Source organism: Pyrus communis, chromosome 16, assembly GCF_041283825.1.
Source record: "Pyrus communis isolate YQ-2024b chromosome 16, ASM4128382v1, whole genome shotgun sequence".
Lineage (NCBI taxonomy): Eukaryota > Viridiplantae > Streptophyta > Magnoliopsida > Rosales > Rosaceae > Pyrus > Pyrus communis.
In genome coordinates this window covers 9,151,620-9,170,039 of record NC_142580.1, presented here as the reverse complement: position 1 = coordinate 9,170,039, position 18,420 = coordinate 9,151,620, and the positions used below count along the sequence as shown (strand labels likewise).

The 18,420-nt window shown below is 36.9% G+C and overlaps 1 protein-coding gene and 1 pseudogene across 2 annotated transcripts in view; one reads left to right on the top strand and one right to left on the bottom strand.

Annotated features, from left to right (window-relative positions):
- Positions 1 to 6,226: 6,226 nt before the first annotated feature.
- LOC137731546 (uncharacterized) overlaps positions 6,227 to 18,420 on the bottom strand; it is a 35,239-nt gene continuing 23,045 nt past the window's right edge. The window contains exons 9-10 of one of the 2 annotated variants that reach the window (XM_068470674.2): positions 6,767 to 6,834; positions 6,227 to 6,625 (exon numbers count right to left, since the gene is read on the bottom strand). In XM_068470674.2, the coding sequence (XP_068326775.1) occupies positions 6,308 to 6,625; positions 6,767 to 6,834 (386 nt within the window). In that variant the 3' untranslated portion in view covers positions 6,227 to 6,307. The other variant, XM_088687250.1, reaches the window with a different exon arrangement.
- LOC137731171 (uncharacterized) lies at positions 8,648 to 18,065 on the top strand (annotated as a pseudogene).

Sequence of the window (18,420 nt, the reverse complement as noted above, 5' to 3'; positions counted from 1 at the left end):
GAATTAAAATAAACAACTTGTTATATTAGATTTTTTACCTGGAGGGAACTGGGAATTAAGTGAATCAGACATTAATGAAACTTATCCATTGTAATTAACTATTTTGAGGGGAATTTTTGTTTGACAAGCAACGATAGATTGGTATTTCATTAATCATCTCAAACGATACATAGGTGCCAATTGGGTACAATGCTCCAATGATCAAGAAAATGATATGGAGGAGAATTTGCTTAAGCAAGACAACAATAGTAAACCTCTAGTCGGCTACCACATGTACGAAAATTTCACACGCCACCATACAAACTGTCACAGAACGATAAATATAACATATTTGTATCAGCAACTGCGAAGGGTCACCATTGAATGGCAAGGCCACTTAAAGTTATCACGGAAGTGAGACCATATAGAGTCATCTTAGGTAGATGAGACCAAATAACACATCGCTCAATTCAAAAACCATATCTAGCCATGTCGTTGCAGCGCGACCACAACATTAGCTAGGCAAGACAACATAACTAAACTAAGCTAAACTAAACTAAATTAAACTAAGCTAAACCAAACTAAACAAAACTACTTCGGAACCACAAGTCAAAATAACTTTATATTACTTTCAATATTAGGTGGTATCTTATGATGCACAGCATACACAATTTTATGAATCGAATTTAATATGGCATCATACGAAGAGTGGGGTTAGTAGAATTTATCTTCGCTCCTCAAACTTGTAACAAGACAACACATCTAGCTTGCTTCGTTTGTGGTAAGGGAATGGGGCTTTCATAGTCAGTAGAATTTATCTTCGCTCCTCAGACTTGTAACAAGGCAGCACATCTAGTGGCTTCGTTTGTGGTAAGGGAAGAGGGCTTTCATAGTTGGAATGGTCTTAAGCTTGAATGGTTGTTTAATACATTGACTTTTGATGTAAACATCTCTATTCAAATTTAATAAAATTCTTACCTTTGAAAAAAAAAAATCGAATTTAAATATCCAATATTTTTATATACTTAAATGGGAATCGTTTTAGTATATTTAAATTCAAATCAAATAAGATACACAAATCCAAACAAATCTTTTATATGCTATTTAAATTTAAATCAAATAAGATACACAAAGCAAAACAAATCTTTCATATGCTACCATCTACTTAAATATAATCTATTGTTTGAAACGTTACACAAATTTATACAAAAATATTTGTCACTTTCCCTGCCCTCAGTTTTCATATCAATCCCGGTTTTCCTACACTAGTTGTTCTACCCTTCTTTGTTCCCTATCTTCTTCTATATCGTCATTGTCAGCGTCAACGATAATAATCCCGTCTTCATCGTCATCTTCATACTCTTCGTCATCATACTCCATATCATCCTCTTCGTCTTCATCAGAATCTGTACCTCCACCGACGGTGTGAAACTCGGGAGGAGGGCAGTCTTCTGTGATTGCCTCATCCCTCTTAATCACAAGATGCCGAATGACTCTTTCATCCTTGTCTAGCATGGTCTTAAAGTATAAATATACATCCTACTCGGAATTTGACTTACGAAACGTGAGAGAAACAAAGTAGGGAAACCTTATTTCTTAAGAGTAAAAATTAACTCTAATTTTCTATATATAATACCAATGGTTTCATGGGTTTATATAGAATCCAATTTCTACTTTATTAAAGAGATGTAACTTTTCATTTATAAGTATACATCACTTATCAAGGGAATACACCTAAACAACATAACCTTTCTAAGAAATTGGTTAACAATATTTTTCATTCAATTATTAAAATTATATATTACAATATTTCATATTATAATATATAATTTCCAACAATCCCACATGAATGAAAAATTAGGAAGAATTTGAGAGTACAAGCGGATAAGAGATGCATCGGGAGATGTGTCTTTTGGACTTGAACCTACCCTAGTGAACACTTATCGGATTTACTTGATGACTCAGTGAATATAGAATCTTGAATTGTTCACCGTAGTAGTAAACCAAGACAATAAGCAACACACACCACTAATCTTAATATATTCTGGTTCATACAGTTGTGTTCATTTTGGTCCTGAACAAATCCCAGATTCATGAGAGCTTTAGAGAAATTAGCCATCTCATACTCATAGAAGCGACCCACTTTTACTCTCACATAGGTGACCACTGATTAAGAATAATCTGCTTTATTCCACTTATTTATAAGATATCACTGTCTAAGTATAAATATACATCCTAAAACTTCTGCAGACAACACACTTCTTCCACCATAGGAATGAGGTATATAATGTGTTAACTTCTTTAAATCATGCCCAACCAGTTTGCCTATTGAACTTAGACCATGGTATCTCCAATCAACTAAGTTAGGTTTCCGTTCGGCTGATTCATTAGTTATGTTGGCTTTAGCCTCATTCCCCTTCATGATCAACTTACTCTCTAGTCTAACCTTTAATAATTGGATCCACTACTAGGTTGACTATTTTTAATGGTGTGCACAATCCATTTGCTAACATTAGGAAGTAGACTTCCCCCACATTTAAGGTATCTGTAGAAGGTCTATAACCTTACCATACCTTAAACAATTACTCATTACAAGAGATGCCATTTTGATTGTCTCATCCAATTAGCAAATTACGTTTCCATTCTTTGTAAGTAAATCTCATATCTCAAAAATAGATAAGTTACCCCCACAATTCTTCGATAATTGTGGTTAATTTCTAACGTTATCGTTAAATCGAACATGTTTTGTTCTTTTAAAAGTAGGAAACAACAAAGATAGACCTTATGTATCTATCTTCCTAGGCCTTCATGCCTCACTAGCCATTATGGGAAAAGCACTTCTTGGCTTCCATCATTTCCTTATTATGACTAACATGCATGACTATTCATATGCTTACTTAATAAGCATCATCATGTTTAATTTAATTTTATATGCTTACTCTCATCATTCCTTTGACTAGGACCCCCACACTTTTAATGTGTAATTCTTCGCAAGGAATTGGCTTTGGTTTTATCCATGACTAACATAGCTTATGAGCAAGACTCATTTTTGTAGTTGCCTTCACATGTTACTCATTTATCAGGAACTGCTCATCATTCTATATATGTGCTAATTCAATCAATGAATTTGCATATCATACAGCCTATATCCGTAGATGCCCGGCCACAACATTAAAGATTGCATTATGATCTTATAGCTAATTGGGAAACAAAAACCTCAAACATTCATGTTTCCGTATCACTATGGCTTTGAAGCCCTCGCACATCTACACTATACAACAAGTTCGGTGCCATATGTATAATGTCATAAGAAAAACCTTCTCTTTTGCAAAGAAAGATGCTTCACAACCGCTACTCTGAAATGGGATGGAAACATGTGGCATATGCAAATCAATCCATTTGATTGATACCAAACTTTAATTTCCTTGACCAAAAAAAAAAAAACTTTAATTTTCTGAACTTGCCACCACAAGCACAATGCTGCTTGGCTACATATACGTTCATTCAAATGGAAAGCCACATTTGTTTTCGGTTCCACCAAATGCCTTTTCATGTTTTTTCTGTAAAAAACATCAGCCGGCATATCAAGCCCATATATGGCTTCGTCAAAGCATATGCAATGGTTTGCATCTTTCTTATCAAGACATGATTTGTCTGGATCATGAAGCCGCTCCATCTTCCATTTTAAATAATAGGATTCTCTAAACTAATGTACTACTGCATATCAATTTGATTCTCTTGTAGGACACTTCATAACAACATGGTTAAGAAACCATTTTTAAAAGGCGCAAGCGAGACTGAACCCCCAAGTCCTCATCATCGAAATCAAACAATCATACCAATTATAAACAACCATACCTGTTCACCTTGGCCTTATCATCACGAACCCAAACTGAAGAGATCGTATAGTTTAATTTATACATACTGGTATGTTTCCACCAACAGACACGAGTATCTGCATGAGTCAAACTCCATGGCTAGCCAAACCGTTTGGCGGTTCTAAATCCATTGATTATAAAAACTGATTCGCCATTTCTCATCTTTCTGCCACAAGTTCTTGGCCGCATGTATATCAATTAAATGCATCAAATTTAGATGAAGTCCTTTCCTTGAAGAGGACCTTATCCCACGAATTGATACTAATCTGCACTATTAACTATCATATATTTATGTTCAGTTTTATTCAAAGATTTATCAATCAAGTCAAAACATATAATCGCAAAACCTCAAATCAGAGTTACAAACATGATTGTGTATATGAAACACAAGTATTAAACAGACACGCCATTCATTTCTGTCTCTCAGTCTTTCTTTACCAAAAGGTACTGACTTATTGCCTTAATAGCTGCCAGATTTTAAAATCACACCATGCAAAAGGCACGAATCAAGTAAAGACTAATGCTTACATTCCCTTTTGCTTTTCCCGTAAACTGCATATACATCTTACAATCGCATATTTTTCTAATTACTCCAAATAAATTTCTATCTTTAGATTGTTGGAGCAATATTAGAAAATATGAAAAATAACAATATGATTCCAATGATAATAATCATAAAGAAATTCACAACATCAATTATATATGAGATTAATATAAACAACTAGAGAGAAAGTTCGAATAACTGACAAACTTGGAGATTGAGGCTTTCATAAATGCAATGTCCTAAAGATAGAATTTCACCCTTACTCTTGTGCTTGTAGTTCGGTAGGCGTCCATCTCCTAGGATCCAACAATCTATAATCCGAAGTCAAAGCACTTCAATCTTCAGACTCTGGCGAACTTTATACATTCCGTACTCTCAAGACATGACTCGAAATTTGACTCACGAAGCATGAGAGAAACAAAGTGGGGAAACCCTATTTCTCAAGAGTAAAAATTAACTCTAATTTTCTATATATAATACCAATGGTTTCATGGGTTTATATAGGATCCAATTTCGACTTATTAAAGAGATGTAACTTTTCATTTATAAGTATACATCACTTATCAAGGGAATACACCTAAAAAAATATAACCTTTCTAAGAAATTGGTTAACAATATTTTTCATTCAATTATTAAAATTATATATTACAATATATAATTTCCAACATTTGATTCATCTAGTTCTTCGTGGTAGATATCCAACGGTCCATTTAATTGGTTTTCCTTCTTTATCAATTTTGTTTTAATTCTTTTTCTTCTCACATTTTAGGATTTTTTCTTTATAGAACAGATGACTCATTATTTTAATCAACTGACTTTAGTCGATAAATAAATAAGGCTATAAGAATATAACAATATCGTATTAGCCAAACCCTAATGACATAACTAGCTTTGAGGCGGAACTTGAAATTTTCACTGAGGTGGAATATTAACTTTTCTTTTTTCTCCATCTATGATCAATTAGGGTGAAATGAACCAATTTTGCTTCGTGAGATAGGCTAATTTAAAAAAAAAAGAAAAAAAAAACACAATTAAATTTTGAAGCGCCAATAACAATTCTCTTAATTTGTCCAAAAAATTTGCACCAGACAGTAGCTCAACCTAGTCTAAGCGTAGTTTTGCCCTTGTGAACCCAATGTACAAAACGGGTCGTTTTGCAAGTCCAAAATTTAACTAGCAACAAGGGCGGATTAGTATCGAGACATTTCAATCAACACTGCTACCCAAATTAGTTGCCCTGTCAAGAATCAAATTCAAATCGAGCCATTGGAGATCGAAAAACCAATTCCGACACCACAAGTTCAAAGATGAACCACCAAACTGATCATATCGGGAGCATAACAAGGAGTAAATCAACTCCGTCGCGGGTTATCGTATTCATTAGGGTTCATCCCATGAGGTAAATAGCTATCCATCAAATTATATGGTTTCATAAACTCCATATACATAGTAATGCATTGCCCAACATCACTTGCTTTTTAATCACTCCTTGCGTCCAACCAGTTCCTCTCCCTACACAAACCCAAGTGCAAAATGTAGGCAGTGCAACAACATTATTGCCTTGACCCGCCACGGAAATATAAACTACCCTAATTTCTGGCAGCTCGAATTTTCATATAGCGGTCTACGTTCTTGTGAAAATGGGGAAATAATGGAAGAAATGAAGACGATTAAGAATGATGAGACGGTATACAAACTCTCTGGTGTTGCAGACTAATGGTTATTGGATTCTATACTTATGATTAATGATGTCAAACTTTCCTCAGGCATTCTCTTCTGAAAAAAAAAAAAAAGCAAAAAAAAAAAATATACCAACAGGCCAACATTGAACATATGAACTTTCTTATCAGGAATCAGCATCACTAATGCTTGGATAGTGCGAAACAAACGGGAACAACTTGGATACTCACCATTTCTTTCCCTTTTTCTTTCTCTTGTTAGCACTGCCACTGGTGCTGCCACCACTCTTGGTACCAGGTCCAGATTTGGCAGATGGGCTCTCAGTGGAGGTGCCGGTACCAAAATTTTCAAACATGCCAGTTTGCACTGCATTCTGTAACCACTCGAAGAATTCTTCCTCTGTCATGTTCTCTTCCAAGTTCGATGTTGGCATCTGACCTCCTCTTTGCCCCGAACTTGTTCCCTTTCCAGTATTATGCTTAGAGGTCACACTAATGTTAACATGAAAACTTGGCTTGTGAGTGTTGGCTGGACATCTCATTCCCTACAACAAAATTTAGCTTCATGCACATCTGCTTTCAATGTGACAAAAACTGTGTGTGGGTGCAGAAGGCGGCTTGAGTGTTATTCTAAAGGAAAAAGAATATCCACGATAAACTCAGTAGAATAGTTCAAATTGAATTACCTGGCAAATATACCACTCAGTAGCATTGTATATCTTGCTATCCGCACAAACAAATGCGGATGGAGCATCTATATGCACATACAACATTGTTTAAAAAAGGATGATCTTGCATTACGTAAATTTCAGCAAACTATAATTGTACTGGTGATAGTTCTTTTTTATTCTCTTTTAACGCAAAATTCTAAAGCAACCTTTCTCCAGCATATATAAATGCACATACCTTCTGCAACATTCCAAAGAAGAAGGGTTGGGAAGATTGTTCAACCCACCCATCACCATCTTTTGCTTGATGAAAATCTTTGCGATCCTTTCAAAAGAGAAATTCCACAAAGAGGAGTACATCAGCACCAGGCGAAAAAATCTCTAACAGCATCATCTTTAAAGATGCTAAACCCTCTTTGATAGATGCAAACTAATAGAACATCATTAAACGCTTTAAAGGTAAACGAAAACCTGGCACCACCGTGCTTGAGATTTTGATTTCCTGGTGAGCACCCAGACATGAAAATTGCCGCACTTATTGCAGGCGATTCTCCTTGAATCCCCAAATGGGTCTTCACCATCGGCTTTCGGGTGTGCAAATCCAGGGGGAAAGACACCCTGCCCTCCATTCTAGGAAACACATTGCAATATTAGGTAAGGCGGAAAAACTTAGAACACGTAATACTTGACATCCTTCAGAACTATATTCAGTAAATGAACAACTAATTCCTAGCAGAAGCCATAGCAAAGGGACGTATCCAAAACAACATAAGCTTCTACTAACAATTCCAAAGTTAATCACAAAGTTGAATGAAGGGATCCCCTTGGATTTTTGGGAACCGACTGACAGGCTTCACTGTCAAGCATCAACCCCTTCTTACATTCCCCATGGATATGGAAGAGATTGGTCAAAAAATTTTGAATTCTAAAGCCAATTACAAGAAAGCATAAAAATTAGATATATATTACCTTTTGTGCAGTACTTTGAAATCTACGGAAAAGGTTCAGCAGTTCCTCTCTCCTTAATTCGTCGTCATATGTTTTTCGCTTCAAGGAATCAAGCAAAATCCGAAAATGATTAAATAATTAAATAAATTATTTTAGGATTTAATTAATTATTTTTTACCAACAGACTCATCATTTCAGATGAAGTCTGAAGTGTGGTGAAAGAACGTAGAAAGCAACCACCCCTATGAGAAGATGTCTCCCAACAGATGCATCTCTTTTCCATACCTGTTGCAAACATGCATATATAATCATATTATACATACATCCATCTGCATGACATTTAGAACACAGAAAAACATAATTCTTCTTCTACAATCCAAAACATTCTTACAGAGAGAACTACAAAGAAAATCGCCAGAAGTTAAGTTTTCTGGTGTTGGAATTTTAACTTGATCGTTGAATCCTGTTGAAGCAGACGTCCGTAGAACTACAAGCACTGAGTATGGGCGAAATATCTGTTTCAAGGACATTGCGGTATGCAAGCCTTGATCTTTAGTTTCTATTTAATATTATTTCGTGTTCATACTCTGTTAAGTTAGTTGTATACATTCATCATTTATTAGCATATATAAAATTATCATTGATTGTTGATATTATTCCAACAAATACTTGATAATATTCTATCCAAACGATTTCGATCATTAAAAATATTACCTAAAAAAGTAAATTGTAGCAAAATTTTCAACATGAAATCATTGTTCTCTTAAAGAATCATCCCCAATCATCAGCCACGTACACCCAACGTGCATGCAAAGACAGATGTTCTCAATCTCATGAGATTTTTCTTTTTTCTTTTTCTTTTTAAATGTGCATTAAACTCATGAGCTCATCAGAATGCTATATAAATGACCATGTCAATCCCACTGAGACACACTCAAAACTGTAACAAACATGGCTACATTTGCTTATGCCACCACAGCCACCGCCATTGCTGCCTTTCTCATCCTCCTCCCACTGTCTTGCTCATCCGAATCGATTTTGGACCACCACGACGACGACTCCTCCTCCTCTGTCACGCAATCGGACGTCGATCTTTTGGAGTTTCCTTTGAATTTAGAGTATCTGGAAGCTGAGTTCTTTTTGTATGGTGCTTTCGGGCGTGGCTTGGATACAGTTGATCCGAGCTTAACCCTAGGAGGCCCAGCTCCCGTCAGTGCTAAAAGGGCACATTTGGACCACTTCACTAGGGATGTCATCACGCAATTTGCATGGCAAGAAGTTGGGCACTTGAGGTTAATCTTCTATTCACTTTTTTTTTCTTTCTAATTTATTATTTTCGTGTAGCTTTTTCATTTCCCCACGGATTGTTTTGGCATTTAGATTGGATAAATTAAAAAAGAAAAATTAGTATTCAGTCCTTAATTTTTAATGTTCATTGATTAAAACCTTATTAGTTTTTAGATTTTGATCAAAGTCATTATCATTAATATATTAATGAATTACATGTAAGTTACATGATTTTTATAATAAAAATTAGTAATTGATTTAGAGTTTTAATACTCACACCCTTATTAAACTCCTAATTAAATTTCAATTCAAACATTTCTAAAATATAAATAATAGAATTAGAAATAAGTGTGTACCCATTAAATTTTTATAAAAATATTAATATGTACCCAATCTTAAATATACCAATTTGTGATATGAAAAATGTACCCTTTTTTTTAATATAAAATGTACCCATTTTTTATATAAAATTCATTCAATCTTTTCTCTAATCTATTTTTAAACTTATATGAGTACGTTCTATTTCATTGATTTGAGAATGTATCTATGTCAAGTTTAATAGAAGAAATTTAATAATGTTATTAAGCCTAATATCTTCCTTTTTTTTTTTTTGAAAAATGTTTTGGTACAATATTTTTTGGTTAGTTTTTTATGAACGTACCCATGTGTGTGTATGTATACACACACAATATACTAGAGAGTATAATTTATCTTTAATTTTTTTAATCCCATAAATGTAACATCCCACATCGTCGAGGGGAGTGGATCATGTAATCCTTATATGTATATTCTCATCCCTACCTAGCACGAGGCCTTTTGGGAGCTCACTGGCTTCGGGTTCCATGAGAACTCCGAAGTTAAGCGAGTAGTGCGCGAGAGCACTCCCATGATGGGTGACCCACTAGGAAGTTCTCATGTGAGTTCCTAGAAACAAGGGTGTGGTGGGGGCCCAAAGCGAACAATATCGTGCTACGGTGGAGTCGAACCCGGGATGTGGTGGGGGCCCAGGCCGGGATGTGACAATTTAGTATCAGAGCCAATCCCTGGCCAAATGTGTGCCGACGAAGATGTCGGGCCCCTAAGGGGGTGGATTGTAAAATCCCACATCGCCCAGGGGTGGATTGTCTCATCTCTACCTAGCACGAGGCTTTTTGGGAGCTCATTGGCTTTGGGTTCCATGGGAACTCCGAAGTTAGCGAGTAGCGTGCGAGAGCACTCCCATGATGGGTGACCCACTGGGAAGTTCTCATGTGAGTTCCCAAAAACAAAATCGTGAGCATGTGGTAGGGGCCCAAAGTATACAATATCGTGCTACAGTGGAGTCGAGTCCGGGATGTGGTAGGGGCCTGGGCCGGGATGTGACAATAAATTATGGGGTCTTATTTTAAATCTCATTAATATAAATAACTACAAATTTCATTTTTAAGTTAAAAATATAATAACCTACATAGAAATACATTATTATATTAATGTCAGGGACTTCAATCAAAAACTAAAAATCACAAAGATTTTAATCAAAGAACATTGATAGTTAGGGACCGCATCTAAGGTGTCCAAATTAAAAATAATCAAAGACAAGAAATAGGGAGTGCATGGTCAAAAATTAAAGGGAAATTTAGAAATATAACCAAAAATTGTACTTCAAATAGCATTATAGCTATAATTTTAATTTTATACCCTTAATCACTGAATACTTATATGCTGTTTTTCTAAACCCACCTGTAACCAGTATCCATCCAAGTCAGTTCTGACGGGGAGTTGAGATTGAAAAGCTGAGCCTTGGTTCATTCATTTCACACGCGTTTTTGCCTCCCTATCTCTCTCTGCCTTCTTTTCTTACCATCTCTAGTCTTAAAAAGCTTCAACTTTTAGCTTCTGGGTATTCAAAAGAGAAGAAACATGGAGGAGAAGGAAGAAATCGGTAGAATTAGAACATATAATTATCAATTTAACTTCTTTAACTTGTATCTAAATTAAATGATCGTTGAGTTGTATTGAGTTTTCTTCTAAATTTTCAAAATTTTCCATCTGAGTTTTATCTCTGATTATCATATTTGGTATTGGATAGCTGCTGGACTTGATTCATCATCATTATCATCATCATCATCTTCTTCTTTTTCTCTCCAAACTTTTTCCATTTTTTTAATTTATAATTTTGGGTGAAAAATTATAATCAATTTTTCTAGCTGGGTGGAAAATAATTCAAGAAAAAAGGTGTTTGTAGCCACTTTTTGGGGATGGTTTTATGGGGCATGTGGCCATCTGGAACCCACATGGTGGGGGTGGGGGGACGGAGCTATATTGTGTGTTGGAGAAAAAATAGAGGAAGGTGGGGGTGGGGCAGAGCTGCAGTGAGTGTTGAAGACAGAGAGGTTGAGCTTACAGAACCTACATGGTGGTTATAGCAGGTAGGAAGCTCAACGTCGGTAAGGTATTAGGGAAAAGAACACCGAGATTTAGGTAGACGGAGACTAGGCTCGACGACGTAGTCATGGCAATAGCCACCATCTGTGTTCAATGACTAGCAGGTCGGCTTTGCCGACAAGTTTTTTTAAAAATTAAGAGCGAAAGAGAAGTTTCTAGCTGGTAAGGATAGATTAGTAATTTCAGATCAACTTTTGGTTATAATTATCATAAACTTAGAAGTGTGGCTATAATACCATATAAGGTCCGAATTTTAGTTATTTTTCCAAATTTCCCAAAATTAAATATGCGGAAGTCATTTCTGCTTTACAAATGCCCTACATAGTTAGAGCGTTTATCTAACAAAATTACATGTTTTTATTTTTTATTTTTGTGCAGAGCTATTAAGAAATCTTTAATATGCTACCATCTACTTAAATTTAACTTATTGTTTTAAACGTTACACAAATTTATGCAAATTCTTACTTCTCTGCCCTAAGTTTTCTTATTCTTTCTGTTTTTCTACACTAGTTGTTCTACCCTACCTTATTTCATGTCTTCTATATCATCATTGTCATAAGTTGTTTAATCCGATATATAGGAATATATATGTAGAAGGATGGGGATGGAGCCAAATGTGTATACTTATAACATTCTGTTGAAGGCAATGTGTAAGAACAATGGGGTGGATGGTGCTCGCAAACATCCTGTTGAAATGTCGAAGAAGGGCTGTTTGCCGGATGCTGTGAGCTACATGACTTTAGTGTCTGGCATTGTGTAGACGGGGGAAGGTGGAGGAAGCTAGAGAGCTTGCTGGAGGATTGATCCCATTGTCCTTGTTTATAATGAATTGGTGAATGGGGTGTGCAAAGAGTGTGAGATTATAAGGAGGCTTCGGAGTTGTTGGTTGAAATGGTGTGGATAAGGGAATAAGAGGTAACGTTATCATATACTCAAAAATTAATAATATGATCAATGATACGAGGAACGTTTGAGTCTGCTCTTGCAGTTTTGGCCCAAATGTTCGTGAGAGGATGTAACCCTAATGTTCACACCTATGCTTTCTTGATAAAGGGTTGTTTTTGTTAAGGATATTGAAGGACCATCTACTAATCATGAGCATAATACATTAGAATAGTACTCAGATACTTAGCTTAATTGTTAAGTTTTGGTTTGTTAGAGTTAGTTGTGTAAAATGCTTAGTCAGCATTATTGTGTATTTATGTGTATATATACACTTTGTACTTTGGGAATGTTTTAATGAGAATCATTCTTTCACAAACATTATCTCTCTCTAGAAACTTTCTTTCTCTAAATTCTCTTTAGGATCTTAAATTTCTTGCAGATCTCTTATCTTCAACATGGTATCAGAGCCTCGGTCTAACAACTTCGATTCTTGCTTCCGTGCATTTTCTTGCTCTTTTCTACTTCCCAAACAGGTCTTACCTATTTCTTTTCTGCAAATTGTTTGCTAATTCAATGGCGACATCTACAAATTCTTCTGATTCTCTTTCTCCTGCCATTTCTTCTGGCCCTAATTCTCATGGCTCTTCAAACACTTCGATTGCCTCAATTACTATTCAGAATATTGCTGGAATGGTTTCGACTAAGCTCAATCGTCAGAATTACATTACCTGGCGTAGTCTGTTTCTTCCTGTTTTGAAACGATTCAAGTTTTTAGGGCTTATCAATGGCGAAGATCCTTGTCCACCGGAGTTTGTTCGTGACTTTTCTGGTTCTCAAATTCTCAACTCAAAGTATGAAGTTTGGTGTGAACGCGATCAGATTATGATGATTTTGATCAATTCTACACTGGCTGAGGATTTTCTTCCACTGACGATTGGAATGGAAGATTCGCATTCTCTTTAGCAGTCGTTTGAGCGTTGATTTGCTGGTGCTTCGCGCACTCATGTCCACAGTCTTCAATCTAAGATCCAAACTATTCAAAAAGGTGATTATTCTTTAACTGACTATCTCAATTCCATCAAAGATATCTCTGATAAACTAGCTATTACTGGTGAGCTGATCTCTGAGAATGATCTTGTTGCTTACATTCTTTCTAGCTTACTAGATGAGTATAAATCCTTTGTTGATTTCATCGAGACGCGATCTGAAGATGTGAATGCTGATGAACTTCACGGTCTTCTTCTCAGTAAAGAAATCTCTTTCCAGAAACGTCAGACTCGATCATCTTCCTTCTCCTCCGCACATTTTCATGCTTATACAGCACAACAAAATCCTTCTGGTTCCAATTCTTTTTTATGGTGTTCTTGGTCCTGCTTCGAATCAGAATCGATCCTCCTCGGTTTTCTTTGGTCGTCTTAATCCATGTCAACTGCGTAATCAGCTTGGTCATCTTGCCCTCTTTTATGGTCGTCTTTCACAGTTTGCGTCTCAGCAATCTTCGGGCTTTAACAACACTCATGTAGGCATGTCTGCCATGACATGCTTATCTTCTCCAAGCTATTGGCTTACTGATAGTGGTGCTTCGCATCATGTCACTCCTGATCCAGTATCCCTTAATTCAACAATTCTATACACTGGTACTGAACAACTGTTTGTCAGTGATGGTAAAGGTTTCTGCATTTCTCATACTAGATCTGCACTTATTCGAACTGCTAATGCTGTGTTTAGACTAAATAATGTTCTTTTAGTTCCTAAAGTGTCTCATAACTTGCTCTCAGTCTATCGTTTTGTTCATGACAATTGGTGTTCTCTGACATTTGATCCTTTTGGATTCTATGTCAAGGACCTAAGAACTGGGATGATGCTTTTCCAGGGCCCCAGTGAAGGAGGTCTCTATCCATTATATTGGAATGCATCTAATGTTGTATCTAGTGTTGCCATTTCACCTCATGCTCTCCTGATAGCTCAAGCTGACATTCATATATGGCATCACAGGCTTGGACATCCTTCTAGTATAATGTTAAATAAGGTTGTCAATAAAAGTAATCTACCTGTTGTTGGTTCAGTACATAAACAATCTTTTTGTCTTGATTGTCAATTGAGGAAGGCCTCTAGATTACCATTTTCTACTCTGCCTTGTACCTCCACTAGGCCATTTCATATCATTCATGCTGATGTATAGGGTCTTTCCCCTATTCCTTTATGTACTGGATATAAATACTATCTCATTCTCATTGATGATTTCATTAAATATAGTTGGTTATACCATTTGCACTTCAAATCTGATGTATGTTTTGTACTTCAAACTTTTGCGTTAAAAGTTCAAAATTGGTTTGATGCCAAGATCCAGTGCCTGAGATTTGATTCAGAGGGTGAATTTTTAAGTTTTGTTTTGCAAGATTTTCTTAATGCTCAAGGTATAATCCATCAATTGAGTTGTCCTCACACTTCAGAATAGAATGGGTGTGCACAGCGAAAACACAGACATGTTGTGGAAATGGGTAGGACTCTGTTATCTCACAGTGGTTTGCCTTCTAAGTTTTGGGTTGAAGCATTTCAAACTTCTGTGTATCTCATTAATAGGCTAACATCTCAGTCTTCCTCTTGTCCCTGGGAATTATTATTCAAAGCTTCACCTAAATATCACACTCTGAAGACTTTTGGTTACGCATGTTATCTTTGTTTGCAACCTTATAGTTCTAACAAACTGGACACCAAGAGCAAGCTGTGTGTATTTTTGGGGTATAGTTTGAATCATAGTGGGTACAGATGTTTAGATCCGATTACCAATAAGATGTACATGTCAAGACATGTTGTCTTTGATGAAGCTTGCTTCCCTTTCAAGCAAAGTACTTTTTCCCTTCCCACTTCCTACTTATCACCTACTACACTTTTAGACTCTCCTATTTCTTTTACCATACCGATTCCATCTCCATCATTTCCATCACATCTACCCCATGTTTTCCCCTTATCTACTCCACCCACTGCCTCACCTACTACTGCACCTCCACCTACAGATACTGGTACACTTTAACCTATAGATACTGGTCCTTCCATTTCCCTCATTGTTAATGCTCATCCCATGGTTACAAGGGCTAATGTTGGTATTCACAAGCCTAAAGTGTTCACTGCCACTAAACATTCTCTTTCTTCCACTGTTGACTCTCTCACTGTTATTCCTCATACACCAACCACTTATCTTCAAGCCTCTAAGAACTCAAACTGGTTAACAACAATGAAGGATGAATTTCAGGCCTTGCAGTCCACAGGTACTTGGGAACTAGTACCCCCCAATCCTCACTATAATTTGGTTGGGTGTAAATGGGTGTTTACACTTAAACACAAGGCTGATGGCTTTATAGAACAGTACAAAGTCAGGCTTGTAGCGAAAGGTTTTCATCAACAAGAAGGTCTTGATTTCTCTGAGACTTTTAGCCAGTTGCTAAACCCATTACAATTCGAATTCTTCTCTCTATTACCATCACATATAATTGGTTTATTCATCAATTGGATGTGAGGAATGCATTTCTACATGGCTATCTCAAAGAGGATGTCTACATGGTGCAACCTCCTGGTTTTATTGATCACCCTAAACCGCATCATGTTTGTAAATTGAAGAGGTCACTCTATGGTCTAAAACAGGCACCCAAGGCCTGGTATGAAGCATTTTACAGTGCTATTCTTTCATTGGCTTTCTCTCTTCTTCTTACGATACTAGTCTTTTCATCAAGCGTGATTCTACCATTACCTTTATCCTCGTCTATGTGGATGATATCATCATAATTGGGAGCTCAACTACTATTTATCAGTCCATCATCTCCAAGTTGCAATCTTTGTTTCCTGTCAAAGATTTGGGAGATATCCATTACTTCTTAAGCATTGAAGTTCATCAATCCTCTACCAATCTCTTTCTTATTCAATCCAAATATGCCTTGGATTTACTTAAGAAATCAGACATGCTTGGTGCCAAACCTTGTTCTACTCCAGTGAGTTCAGCTAAGTTGGATCACTTTGGTTCTGTGCTCTCCGATCCTACATCTTATTGGTCAACTGTTGGTGCTATTTGGTATTTGACCTAGACACGACTTGATCTGGCTTTTGTAGTGAATCATGTTTGCCAGCACATGCATGCTCCTTGAACTATACATCTCCAGGCTGTTAAGAGGATTTTAAGGTACCTCAAGGGCACCATTAATTCAGGATTATGGTTTAAACCAGGCAAACAGTGTCTCACAGCTTGGTTTGATGCTGATTCGGCAGGTTGTACAGTAGACCGAAGATCAACTAGTGGCTATTGTGTTTTCTTAAGTCCTAATTTGATCTCTTGGAGTGATAAGAAACAAACCACTGTGGCACGGTCTTCTACTGAAGCAGAGTATCGGGCCTTAACTAATACTGCTGCTGATATCACCTGGGTGTGCAAAATATTGACGGATATTTCTTTTCCTCTTTTACAAACTCTTGTGATTTGTTGTGATAATCAGAGTGCTATTGCATTAGCCAAGAACCCAATTTTTCATGCTCGAACAAAGCATGTCGAGATTGATTACCATTACATCCGAGAGAAGGTTCTTCAAGGTCATATTAGCATTCATCATGTTGCTACTCTCTTTCAGGTTGATGATATTTTTACTAAATCCTTACCTGCAAACAGATTTGCTACTCTCAATCACAAGCTTTCAGTTTGCTCTCCTCCCTTCAGCTTGAGGGGGTGTGTTAAGGATATTGAAGGACCATCTACTAATCGTGAGCATAATGCATTAGAATAGTACTCAGATACTTAGCTTAATTGTTAAGTTTTGGTTTGTTAGAGTTAGTTGTGTAAAATGTTTAGTCAGCATTATTGTGTATTTATGTGTATATATACACTTTGTACTTTGGGAATGTTTTAATGAGAATCATTCTTTCACAAACACTATCTCTCTCTAGAAACTTTCTCTCTCTAAATTCTCTTTAGGATCTTGATTTTCTTGCAGATCTCTTATCTTCAATAGTTTTGTGGAAGGGAGAGTGCACGAACCTCTTGACTTGTGGAAGCGGAAGATTTGCGAGGGATTTAGGCCGAATATTGTTGCATATACTACTCGGATACATGATCTCTGCACTAATGGAAAAATGGGGGATGCTGTATCTGTTTGCTATGAGATGGAGAGGAATGGCTCCCCAAGACCACATATAGCTCTCTTATTGATGGCTTTGCAAAAGCAGGTACCCTTGTTGGCTGCCCTCCATCTGTACAACATGATGAACCGTGGTTGCCGCCCTAATGAGTTTTTGGACGGTCTATTCAAGGCAAACAGATTTGAAGAAGCTTATGGAATTGTTAGCGAGATCGAGGAAATAAGGATGGGACTGAATTTGGAAACTTACAATACCACTTTGAATGATTTTTCTTCAGGCTGGTAAGGGGAAGGAAGCCTGATACCATCACATACAATACGATTATATATGCCATATGCAAGCAAGGTTCGATTAGCACTGCCATCACATGGAATGCACTAGTGCGGTGTTTCTTTAGCATTTTAGGTCATTTGGGGCCAATCTGCATATTGGACAATATAGTTCGCAAAGCCTAGGAAATGTGAATGCGATGCTCTTATAGAGAATCATCTAATTTTATGATATGATTAGCCCAACTATTGTTAAAATGTGACAAATGCACCGGGCTAGCTTACAAAGTTTCTTACAAAATAAAGCTCTCTTACCTGTGAATATCTAGAGAAGCTCATACGCTCATTCCTTACTTTCAGAAGTCGAACACGCTGTTAATGCACTTGTACCTGTGGAAATTTTCAGGTCGACGGGCCGAGGGCCCACTCCAACAACACCGATACTGTCCCCACTTAACCACCTGTACAATCCTCAAGTGTGGGGTTTTATCACAGAAGGCCTCGGTATTAATTAGAGAGGGGTATTTCTATTTAAAGCATTCTTCTCTTCTCCCTCTGTCCGATGTGGGACTAGGGGTTCCAACACTCCCCCGCACGTGAGACCCCACTTATGGGTCACACGTGGAGCCATGTCGGGACTCACCCAATCACGCGGGGCCAATGGGGACCCACCCAAACACGTGGCATCTTTGGCCTACGTGGACAATCACGCGGGGCCAATGGGGACCCACCCAATCA